Source organism: Mustela nivalis, assembly GCF_964662115.1.
Source record: "Mustela nivalis genome assembly, chromosome: 10".
Classification (NCBI taxonomy): domain Eukaryota; kingdom Metazoa; phylum Chordata; class Mammalia; order Carnivora; family Mustelidae; genus Mustela; species Mustela nivalis.
In genome coordinates, this window is record NC_139029.1 from 82,691,539 (window position 1) to 82,704,419 (window position 12,881).

The 12,881-nt window shown below is 36.0% G+C and overlaps 1 protein-coding gene across 3 annotated transcripts in view; it reads left to right on the top strand.

Annotated features, from left to right (window-relative positions):
* The window catches only part of AGL (amylo-alpha-1,6-glucosidase and 4-alpha-glucanotransferase), a gene marked incomplete at its 3' end in the record, with an annotated part of 80,137 nt that overhangs the window by 18,837 nt on the left and 48,419 nt on the right, over positions 1–12,881 (top strand). For all 3 annotated transcript variants that reach the window (XM_082686474.1, XM_082686476.1, XM_082686475.1), the window contains exons 6-11: positions 6,496–6,677; positions 6,844–6,955; positions 10,431–10,557; positions 10,908–11,010; positions 11,101–11,198; positions 11,842–11,981. In XM_082686474.1, the coding sequence (XP_082542600.1) occupies positions 6,496–6,677; positions 6,844–6,955; positions 10,431–10,557; positions 10,908–11,010; positions 11,101–11,198; positions 11,842–11,981 (762 nt within the window). The remainder of the gene's footprint in view (positions 1–6,495; positions 6,678–6,843; positions 6,956–10,430; positions 10,558–10,907; positions 11,011–11,100; positions 11,199–11,841; positions 11,982–12,881) is intronic.

Below are 12,881 nucleotides of genomic sequence, written 5' to 3' on the forward strand. Positions count from 1 at the left end.
GGAAATTGTTTTAATGGGATTCAGCATATGGAGAAGTATATAAGAAAATCTACTAACTCTCAGTAGGAGCAGTGATAGTCTGTGACATTTGAACCAGGACCTGCTTCTCCCTTCCCCAGCTCAGAATGATGATAGGTCTACTCCTGACAGGTACAGCTGGAAACACAAAGCTCCTTTTCTCCTCAACTCCCAGCATAGGGCTACAGTTGAAATAGGCATGCTTCCAGCATTTCTCATGCCCCTCCCAAATCTAGCACTCTGTTGTATAAACTCTATTCTGGGCAAGAACAGCTGAGAGGTCTTGGGCTCCCTTCCTTCATCCAACCCCACTCCACTCAGAGGGGAAAAACTTTACCCCGGGCATGGCAGGGCAAGAATACTGGGCCCCAGGTGTCCTTGCCTCAGCTTGCTCATGGGATGGAGGTTCCATACCTAGAGAGGTAAGCCAAAAAAACCAGAGGCTACAGTTCCTGCCAACAGTTATAGAGCAGTGACATAAGCATTCTACCCAGAGGAGGAGATGTGCAGTAAGAACAGACTAAGAATGAAATTGATGTTATTTGGTATCTGTCATGGGACACTTTTGGAAATAGTGGAGACTTTGGTGGTAAACAAGGAGAGGCTGGTATCCCTAGTGAGAGCAGCATACTAAATAATAGGCCAGCCAGTAGTTTAACCAAAAGAACCAGGGAAAGAGACAGCTAAGAACAGTTTCCCTGGGGTCAGACAAGTCTCAGAGACTGGTCTCAGGGATTATCCCTGCCAAAGGGTCCAAATTTAATTGGATCAGACTGTGGAGCAATTTATGTGCCAGCCTATTATCAAAAATAATAACACAAGAGAGTAACAGCTAAGTGTGATTCCAGCAGAGGCAAGCAGCTTAACAAAGTTCAGGGAAAGAGACAGTTAAGAGAACCGTGCTAAAAACCACTCTCATCCCATGCTCACTGCCCGTGACCCCAGCTGTGTCCTCTGAGTGGCAACATCAGTGGCTGCACACTGTAGGGGAAATAGACGTCACTGGAGCAGTCTAACCAAGTTACAAAGAGGCAGCCAATTCCTTCCAGTTCCTGGAAGGAATGGACTCAATATCCAGAGTTGCTACAGTACGCTATCTAAATTGCCCAGTTTGCAACAAAAAATTGAGAAATGCAGGGGCACCTGGGTGGCTCAGTGGGTTAAGCCACTGCCTTCGGCTCAGGTCATGATCTCAGGGTCTTGGGATCAAGTCCCGCATCGGGCTCTCTGCTCAGCAGGGAGCCTGCTTCCCTTCCTCTCTCTCTGCCTGCCTCTCCATCTTCTTGTGATTTCTCTCTGTCAAATAAGTAAATAAAATCTTTTAAAAAAAAAATTGAGAAATGCAAAGAAAGAGCAAGTGTGACCCATATACACAAGAAAAAAAGCAGGTGACAGAAATTGCCTTTAAAAAGTCCTAGATGTCCTACTTAGCCAATATAGACTTCAAAGCAACTGTTATAAATATATTTAGAGAATTAAAAGAAAACAGGTTATAGCAGTAAAGGGGAAGAAATGATCATTCTATCTCATCAAATAGAGAGTATCAGTAAATGGAAATTTTAAAAAATAACCAAATGAGAATTCTGGAGTTGAAAAGTAAATAACCAAAATTAAAAATTCACTAGAGATATTCAGCAGTATATTTGAGTTGACAGAATAAAGGATCAGTAAACAGAGATTATACATTTTGAAGAGCAGAAGAAAGAAGATAAAAATGAATAGAGTTCCAATGAAAGGTGGGACATCTTGAAACATACTAACGTGCATATGGAAATATCTGAAGAAGAGGAAAGGAAAGAACAGAAAAAACACTTGAAGAAGTAATGGCTGAAAGCTTCCCAACCTTTAAAATTTGATTTAAAAAAAAATTAATATATGTGTCCTAAAGCTCAGTGTATTTTAAGTAACTTAACAAAGATAGCCTTACTCAGCATAGTAAAAAATTTGTAAGCCAAAGATCCAGGGAATTTGTAATGTAATGCATACCTTCTTTAATTGTGCTTCATTTTTTTTTGCACTTCTCAGTTACTGCTTGATTTTTTTTTTTTAACAAATTAAAGGTTTGTGGCAACCTGCATCAAACAAGTCTATTGATGCCATTTTTTCCAACAGCATTTGCTGACCTCATGACCTCATGTCTCTGTGTCACATTTTGGTAACTTTTGCCAAGCTTTTCATCATTCAGATTTCTTCATCATTATATTTGTTATGGTGGTCAGGGATTTGTGATTATGACTTGCTGAAAGCTCCGAAAACAGCATTTTTAAACATTAAAGTATTTTTTATTTAAAGTATATACATTGTTTTTTTAGATATAATGCTATTTCATACTTCATAGACTACAATATAATATAAACATAACTTTTATATACACCAGGAAACCAAAAAATTGTTTGACTTGCTTTATTGCAATTTTCATTTTATTGCAATGGTCTGGATCCAAATCCACAATATCTCCAAGATGTGCCTGTACCTTGAAGGGCAGAGGCTGTCAGAGTTAATTGGAAAAACAAGAGCCAACTATATGCTGTCTACAGGCAACACACTCTACATTCAAAGATACCAAGAGGTTCACAGTAAAAGGATGGATAAAGATTTACCAAGGACCGGAACCCTGGAGGTTCCGTCTCTGGTTGCTCTGGAGATCACACAGCCTTGGGCATACATATGGTCTTCCAGACTGCCAGAGGTAAATGTGATTTTATTTTTAAACCTGGCTTCCTAGGATTCACCCTGGGTCACTGTAGGTTAGTGTTCATTTAATGTTTGGGTAGAGGTTGTCTTTAAGCCCCTTTGCTAGTGAGTTGTCCTCTGTTGATGGGTCTGTGTAGGATCTAAGGAATGTTTTTCAAGTCTTTCCCACGTCCTATAGAATTGCTTCTGAGTGGATGCAGCCCAGGAGGGCTGACCTCTGCTTTCTCTTTCCCTGCTTTCCCAGATGCTGTTAAACTTGTTTGTTTGCTCTGATGTTTTTCTTATATCATGGAGCTACCAGCATTCTTTCAACTGCTCCCCACCAAGGCCTTCATAATTTTCAGTAATGCCCTTATGCATGGAGTTCTTCACTCACTCTTCCAAACAAATTCAGCCCTTTCAGGCAGAGCCCTTCATCTTCATGGCCTGTCTTTCTCCCTGAGCGGAACACCTGTGCTGCTGCTCCAGAGCTGGGGATGAGATCACTTTTCCCCAGGTACCATCTCATTCTGGGGTCACACAAGGCAGGAGGTAGCAATCCCTGATCTTTTCAGTTGTCCTCCCACGTGGGACCTTCATCCTACAAGTAAGCTTCAACTTTCAGAGGCAATTGGAGTCTCAGTATTCTTGGCCTCCCACAGCTACGTGGGATGTCCACCCTACCAGGGGGCAGAGGAAGGGGTGGCTGAAGTGAAGGAAAAGAGACTAGATTTTCTTTTCCTGCCTACTTGGAATAGAGCTTCTACAAAATGGGGCTAGAGGAAGTGTGAGAACATGGGCAGCCTGCCTCTCCCAGCATGAAACTTTAACCCCAGACTGGGAATGGTAGGAAGAGGAAGTCTCCATGTTGGCCATGCCTGCCTAGAATAGAGCACCTGGCACAGAGCTTCCATTAACACATAGCTGTTTGGGAAGGTTAAGGGAGTAGATTGTAGTTCAAATGCCACAGACTCTTGCTTTCTTGCTGAAAGTTAGTAGATTTTCTTGAATAAGTGTTTCTCCATATGCTGAATGCCCTTAAGACAATTTCCAGAGACTTTAAATGATTATACTTAAAATTTTTGCTATTTAAATTGTGGTTGTGCTGGGGAGAATGTCTGCTAAGTTCCTCACAGTACCACTTTAGAAATCCATGTTTCATTTTTAATTTTGGTGTATATTAAGATATAGTTTAGGTTGGCTTCTCTTTATTGCAGAATTAGAAATAATACTTTATTAGCTAAGGTTTAGGATTCCTTCATTTTATACTTGATATTCTCTCAAAAAAATTAAGTAACAAAGTTTCCAGATTTTATCATTTAAAAATTAGGATAGCTTTAGGGTTCTTAATAAATGAAAATCCAGACGATACAATTATCATTACATTTTTCTCTCACATCTTGAATTCTAATAACTGATGATGAATCTAGGGAAAACCAGCTTAAATTGATTTTTGAGAATTATTAATTTAACTGTTATTACAACATCTCTGTTTCTTATATATCCTGTCTTTAAGTGTTTATTATGGATATAAATAAATAATTAAAAAATAAATTATGTACTATATTACTTACTAAATGACTGAAACTAAAAATAATAATGATTTTTAAACTCTATAAGAATTGTAATGGTGCTCAGCTGACTGAGGCATGAACACATTCATCTGGTTAAGATTGCAGATGAATCTGAAGAAACTTTCTGAAGAAACTTTTTCCTAAATTCATTCCTAGCTATATGACTTTGGCTGGGTTGCTTATCTCTCTGTGCCTCAGTTCCTCGTCTGTTAAAGGAACATAACAGTAAGTCCTACATCATGTGGTAGGACATGAGGATTGATAAAGTAGTATACTTACCTGGCATATGGTAGGGGATTCGATAGTTGTTATTACTTTTTGTTTCATGTACATTAACCACTCATGCTCCTCAGTATAAATTCGGGGGCATTATTCTATTTTATTTTTTTTTTTTAAGATTTTATTTATTTATTTGACAGAGAGTTAGAGACAGCAGGAGCAGGAACACAAGCAGGGGGAGTGGGAGAGGAAATGCAGGCTTCCCGCTGAGTAGGGAGCCCCATGTGGGGCTCGATCCCAGGACCCTGGGATCATGACCTGAGCCGAAGGCAGGCGCTTAACGACTGAGCCACTGAGACGCCCTCATTATTCTATTTTAAAGATGAAACAGAATATGTATAACTTCTGTTTATTTAAAAATTAAAACAAATATTCTTTACTATTGTAAATAGGTGGAATACCTTGCAGAACTCCTCTGATTCTGATTCTGAACTTACTGATATGAATGGATAAGATGTAAGCTACACCCTTTTAAAAGAAACAGAGCAATTTCTTGGCCTCACTTTTATCAGTCTTACTAAAACAATGTATCTCATTAACCATTCAAATTTAGCTATGCAAAGAAGTTGCCTGTGAGAGAGTTTTCTTCCATCAGAATTGTCTAAGCACAACAAAACAAAGCCAACCAACTCACCTCTCTAGAATGAAAAAGCTCCATGAAGACAGGAGCTCCATGAGGACAGGAGCCTTGTTCACTTTTGCTGCAGAATATCCATCTCCCAGAACAGTGCCTGGAATAGATCACATTCTGAGTGTAGACATATGTAAACATGTGAATGGATTTTGAGTTAATATGGTGTCCTCAGGCAATGCTACCCATCAAAAGCTTGGGTAGATGTGCCTGGGCCTTGTTGGAGCTGGAACTGGTTTGAGATGTGGGTACTAGAAGAGGTGGTGAGATGAAAAAGAAAGAGAAGGACTCTGTTCAAAGAAAGAGAAGGACTAAGATGTACCAAACCTCCCTCAAAGTTTTAGCGGAAATGAGAAAGGAAGGACCAAAAGAGAGAAGGAAAAATAAAAAACCCACCAAGATAATGATACCTTTTGTACATCAAGGAAGAAGTATTTTATAAATCAGTGATGGAGTAATCAGTAATGGCAAATGTGATAGAGGTTAAATGGATAAAGTTGAGAAAGCTGCACTAAATTTCATGATTAGAGTAACCTCAGTGGAGTGCTGGATGCAGCAGCAGATTGCAGTGGAAAAGGAACAAGACTGTGGGGAGAAGGTGGAAGCGGCAGATACAGGTCGGATTTTCTAGACGTTTGGTCTTGAAACTAACAGACTATAGAAGGCAGAGAAATAACTGTGTTTCAATGGGATGTATATTTGTTTGTATTCTTAGCCTTAGGGAGATATAATGGTATTTAAAGATCCAGAGGATCTCACCTTCCTTCCCACCTCCCCCAAAATACAGGAAGAAATGATTACATAGGAAAAAATGCATAAATGACATCTGGAGTTCTGAAGATTGGGGCAGAAGCCTTCTCTGGCTTTCAGGGAAAGATGTTTTTCAAGCTTAGAAGGAATGTTCCAAAATGTAATTGACTCAAGGATCATTAAAATGGGCCAAGGACAAGGCCATTCTTAACTCCCACAATAATAAACTTATTTTTACAGGAGTGTTAATAAGTCAGAATTGCATCTTACAACAATTAAAAATTCCTACAACAGAAAGGAAAAAGGTATGGTGAAGTGGATGACAGGATACCACAACCAAAAAAGTGTTTTTCACATTACAATATCATAAATTATAAGAAACAAATATTAAATATTTGATGAAATAATTTAATATATAGTTTATATAATATACTATGACATTTAAATATTGTCTAATATATAAGACAATGAGTGGTGGATATTGATATTTTATTTCATCTTTAAACTTAACATAGATACTAACTTCACTTTAATTACAAGATATTCCTTTATTTTTCCTTTTTATTTAAGCCACTAATAGTAGATGGATCCAAGAACATCCAGAATGTGCATATAATCTTGTAAATTCTCCACACTTAAAGCCTGCCTGGGTCTTAGACAGAGCACTGTGGCATTTATCCTGTGACGTTGCAGAAGGGAAATACAAAGAAAAAGGAGTACCGGCTTTGATTGAAAATGATCATCAAATGAATGTCAGTATGTATAGAGGAGTACCACACTAAAACAGAATAACAAAATTTCTAAAATACAAAGTAAATGTATGGTTGAAAATTATTTAGAGTCTATATTTAATTTGAAAAATAATATTTAGTGAAAATATTTTAAATATATCTTTTTTTAACTATTGAAATTTTTCAGTGCATTCGAAAAGTAATTTGGGAAGATATTTTTCCAAAAATTCAGCTCTGGGAATTTTTCCAAGTAGATGTTTACAAAGCAGTTGAGCAATTTAGAGGACTTCTTACACAAGGTAAAGGATATACATTAGAATGTTTCTAGCAATTTTAAGAAATTTATTATTACTCTTAAAGCGATAACCCTTCTTTTCTCTGGCTAAGACATTATTAAATATGTTATTATTATATATTTGTGTTATTATAAAATGTAGTCCTGAGAGTTAGCAGAGATATCTAAAGGGCATGTCATAATAATACATAATTATTTCTCTTGGGGACTGTTTCTTACTATTGGTTCCTTAGCACAATACTCGGAATATAGTAGAGCTCAATATATGTTTGTTAAGTGCATGAGTGCAAGGTAAGTGAGCAGATTACTGCAGCTGCCAATAACCTCTAGAGAGGAATACACTGTTTTTATTTTCTTTAAGATTTATTTATTTTGAGAGAGAGATGTGGAGCATTGGGGCAGGGGGAGAGTCAGAGGGAAAGGGAAAGGCGGAGAGAGAGAATCTCAAGCAGACTTCCTGTTTAATATAGAGCCCGATGTGGCGCTTGATTCCATGACCCAGACAGAGATCATGACCCAAGCCAAAAGCAATAGTCGGACACTCAACTGACGGAGCCACCCAAGTCCCCTTAACCTTTTTTTTTAAGATTTTATTTTTAAATAATTTATGCACCCAGTATGGGACCCAGACTCACAACCCCAACACATGCTCTACTAACCAAGCCAGTCAGGCATCTCTCTTTAGCCCTCTTGATAGATTATTTCCAGTTTTCTTCATCATTCACTCTTTCATTCATTTAATGCATACCTTTTTTTTTTTAAGATTTTATTTATTTATTTATTTATTTATTTATTTATTTATTTATTTATTTCTTTATGTGTGTGTGAGAGAGAGAGAGAGAGAGAGAGCATGAGAGTAGAGAGGTCAGCAGGAAAAGCAGACTCCCCACAGAGCAAGGAGCCCAATGTGGGACTCGATCCCGGGACTCCAGGATCATGACCTGAGCTGAAGGCAGTTGCTTAACCCAACTGAGCCACCCAGGCACCCTAATGCATACCTTTTGAACTACCTAGTACATATTAGGCAATCTTCCAGGCATGGGGATTCAGTGGTGAACATAGCAAGCCCTTACTTTTGTAGAACTTATATCCTTATAAACTGTATTATATATATATCCTTATATGTGGAGATATATATATATAATATATATATAAAATATATTTTATATATATATAAATAATATATATATATTTTATATATATATTATATATCCTTATATGTGTTATCCTTATAAGGATATATCCTTCTATATATCCTTCTATGTGTTATCTTTACTTAGGTGAATAAATCTGCAGGATAAATTAAGATAAATTGTTAGATGTAGAATTTCCTGGTCAAAGAGTATACAAATTTAATGATAAATTAACAAGAAGTATTGTCCACTTGCTTTTCAAAATGATTTGTACCAGTTTACATTATCATTAACTATACCCTCATTAGCATTAGACACCATTAATCTTTATAACGTTTGTCAATCAAGCAAAACATTATTTTAATTTGTAGTTCTTTGCTCATTAGTGAATTACCTTTTCACATGTTGCTTTGCCACTTACAGGTCTTTAATTAATTGTCTATTAATGTTCTTTCCTATTTCCCTATTTTTTATTGGGCTGTTTGACTTTTTCACATTGACTTATTATATTGGTAATTGTTATGCTGGCCTCAAATATGTCCTCCTAGTATGCTGTTGATCTTTTAATTCTTGATATGGGTTTTTTTTTTTCAGCATACTCAAAAATGTTAGTCTTTTATAGCTTCTAATTTCACATCACGCTTACAAAAAATCTTCCGTCAACATTCTGTTTTCTTAAAAAAATTCTGTCTTCTTCTAATAATCTTATTTATTTATTTTTTTATATTTAAGTGTTCAAGGGGTGCCTGGGTAGCTCAGTCAGTTAAGCATCTGACTCTTGATTTTGGCTCATGTTGTGATCTCAGGGTCATGGGATCCAGCCCAGGACTGGGCTCAACACTCAGCAAGGAGTCAGCTTGAGGATTCTCTCTCTCCCTCTCCATCTGCACCTCTCTACCACAAACACACACTTTCTCTCTCAAATAAATAAACCTTTAAAAATAAATAAAGAAATGGTTACACACCTAGAATTTATTTTTGTGTATTATATAAATATTTTTACTCAAAAAATGGCATTGAGTTGATAATCCATCCTTTTATACTGATTTGTGATACACCATAAAGACTTCATAGTGTAGTCATATACTAAATGTATGTGGATTTGTTATGTGTACTATTCCATTCTATCAATACTAAAGACTTTTTTTATCCCTTACACTGATTGTATAAGCTTCTCTTTTTTTCAAACACTTCCTGGCAGTTTTTTTTTCCTTTTTCTTTATTTTTTTTAATGATTTCATTCATTTTGAGAGAGAGAATGAGCAGGAGGAGGGGCAAAGGGAGAGACAGACTCCCTGCCTAGCAGGGAGCGCAATGCAGGGCTGAGTCCCAGGACCATGGGATCATGACCTGAGCTAAAGGCAGACGCTTAATCTGCTGAGCAACCTAGGTGCTCCACTGGTAGGTGTAATATATATACTCTTCCAAATGAACCTCAGAAACTAAATCTTGAGAATCTATTTATATTTTATTTATTTTGTTTGTGCTTTTATAAGCCACTTCAAGGTCTCTTTAGAGTAAGTCAAATGTTAGCTAGTTAATATAAAAGCAAGCCCAGTTAAGGAGTGCACTGAATGTCATGAGCACTGGGTGTTACATACAACTGGTGAATCACCAAACTGTACCTCTGAAACTAATAATACACTATATGTTAATTAATTGATTTGAAATTTAAAAAGAAACATTAAAAAGAATAATAATAATAAATTAATAAAATCAAACCCAGTGGAGGCAACCCTGCATAACATCTAATTTATCAGGAACAAGTTCCAGCAAAGGGATAAAAATTCTTCCCACAAAACATTTATTTACATTTGTATTTTTTATTATTACATAAGGAATATGCTTATTGGTTAAAAGGAAAAAAAGTATAAAAACTAGCCAGTGTGTTTCTTTCAGAGTATGCAAAGAAAGTCATTAATAAGACTGACTTCTGAATAGAAAGTAATCTTTGAAGAGAAGGAACTCCTGATATTAGTGTATTTGGTAACACCTAGAAGGAAAATTTGTACTACCAACATCCTTAATGCCCTAAAAATTATAGTAAGAGAAAGCTGACTAAGGCAGAGAAGTGGGGCAGAGTTTGAAGTGATAGGAATCCCTGTGTTTTTCTTCTATAATGTTCTTCTCCCTTCCAATCTCTCTCTTCCCCATCTTGTGTGTGTGTGTGTGTGTGTGTTAGGTGGTGTGTAAGAAGATGGGGGGAGGTAGGAAGGATGTTTGTGAAATAAATATTTGTTTTATTTTCTGTAAAAAAATACTGTATACTAAAATTTGGATATCAGTAACAGTTAAAATCTCCCTGTGGATATTTGCATTTAAGATATCATCTCTTCTTTCTTTTAGGAAATAGGAAAATAACAACCAAGCCTGATCCAAAGGAACACCTTAAGATTATTCAGGATTCTGAATACAGAAGGCTTGGCTGTACTGTAGATATGAACATTGCACTAGCAACTTTCATACCACATGAGTATGTTATGAATTTTTTCCTATGAGATAAAGGATAATATTACCTACAGATCTTTACAGCTAGTATTAAAATCCTGAATAGAAAATCAAAAAAAGTAATTCACCATAATTCTGCTAGTTCAAATGCATGATGTTTTCCTCTTTTTTCTGTGTGGTAGGCCATGTTCCTATATGTTTATATAATATTTTTTACACTTGGAAAACTTCTTCAGCCATTAGTTAAGATCCTGATGAATATGTTTAATGTTTCAAATAAGTAAATAAAGTTTCTGTGACCCTTGTTAGAAAAGTTTTAAATGTAGAATTTTAAAACCATTAAATATTCAGCATGTATTGCTCTCTCTGCTCTAGCAAGGGCCCAGCTGCAATTGATGAATGCTGTAATTGGTTCCGTAAGAGAATTGAGGAGTTAAATTCAGAGAAGCATCAACTCATGAACTATCATCAGGAACAGGTTTCACCTACTTTTAACTGCTGTTTTTCTTTGAGTCTTAATAGTGTTTGTGGTTGTTTTTACTGAGATACATAATTTAATGTGTTTCAGGTAGTTAATTGCCTTTTGGGAAATGTGTTTTATGAACGACTGGCTGGCCATGGCCCTAAATTAGGACCTGTCACTAGAAAACATCCTCTAGTTACCAGGTATTTCATTTTCATTTTCTTTTCATTAAAGGTTAAAAATTGAATATTGGATTTAACTTTTTAAATTAATCTGAATGTTTTCCTTCCATGTGTGACTTCAGTACATTTTTTAACTGAAATAGAAGTTTTGATTTGGTAACTAGGGTTAATATTAACTTTGGTAGGCCAGTCCTTAAAGAAACTATCATCAGTATGAATCAGTTTATAAACATTACATTAATGTTTCTGGAGGACTATATACTTACTAGTAAATTCAAAGTTAATCAAATTGAGCCAGCATTTAGATCCTTATCTTGTAGGTAATGTGCAGCACAGATTAGGCAACTAAAGGGTAGTAAAAGCTTTTGCAAAAGTAACACCAATATTTCAATGATTTTCTTAGTAATTTTATTAAATTTTTAATTTTTTATTTAAACTGTTAACCAGATAATGCTATAGTGCTGACTTCCCATTTCTCAAATCTTAGTAGATCTACTCAGAAAGTCTTCTGAAGATTTTTGACCTGTAAAAAAGTTTATTTCCTATCGTGTAAGACTAATTTATTCTATTTGTTAAGGAGGAGTTTTAATTTTAATATTACTAATTTGAATTCTCTCCAAATAATCTCTCTGTATGGATTTAATATTTAATTGTATCTCCATAGGTATTTTACGTTCCCATATGAAGAAATGACTCTCTCCGCAGAAGAATCTATGATTCATAACCCAAATAAAGCTTGTTTTCTGATGGCACATAATGGATGGGTAATGGGAGATGATCCCCTTCGAAACTTTGCTGAACCAGGTATATCATTTTTGTTAACCTCTCTGTGGATAGGGAGAGAAAAGTTTACAGCAAACTCAAAATACAAACTGTTTCATTGACTTTTTTCCCTACCAAGGTAATAGTTCTAAAACTGTTTCATCACAGAGATGTCGAGTGCATACAGTTTGAGAGCGAAGAGAAGGTATGAACAGGAAGAGTGGGATTCATTTTTTCCTTTCCCCCTTTTTCCCCTCCTAGTCTTTATATGCTCAACCAGAATGGCTTTTATCTATTTTATATAATGGTTCTAAATAAGATTTTTATATGGTTAAAAATTTAATCTATTGCATTTTTAAAAATACATACAAGACCATGCTATTACAATTATATTGCCATAAGAAATATTTTCATTCATTAGCCAGGGGGTATTAAGGTATTTGAATAGCAATTACACTAAAAACTAATTTTCGGTTTCCCTTTCACTCCCAGCATTTTATTTTTCTACAACTATTTCTTTGTCAGACAGAATTTTGCTGGGCACCTATCAATATGTTTTTCAACATTTAGAAGTCTTTTTGAATGAGAAGTCTTTTTCTAATTCAAAATCTCATTTTTCTTAAAGAATGTACTTTGGGTTTAAGTATCTCTGCCTTCTCCTTTCTAAATGCTATCTCCTTCTCCATTCTAAATGCAAAAAGGCATTCTACTGCATGCCATGGATTTAATGTAACCTATTGCCAAAATGCGTAATGAGGTAGAAACACAGCTTTAAATGGTTTTGGTAGAGGTGCACCTTGGTAGCTCAGTTGGCTAGGTGTCCAACCATTGATTTCAGCGTGGGCCCTGATCTCGGGGTTATGGGATTGAGCTCCGCATCAGGCTCTGCTCTCAGCTGGGAGTCTGCTTGAGATTCTCTCCCTCTCCCTCTGCCTCTCTTGC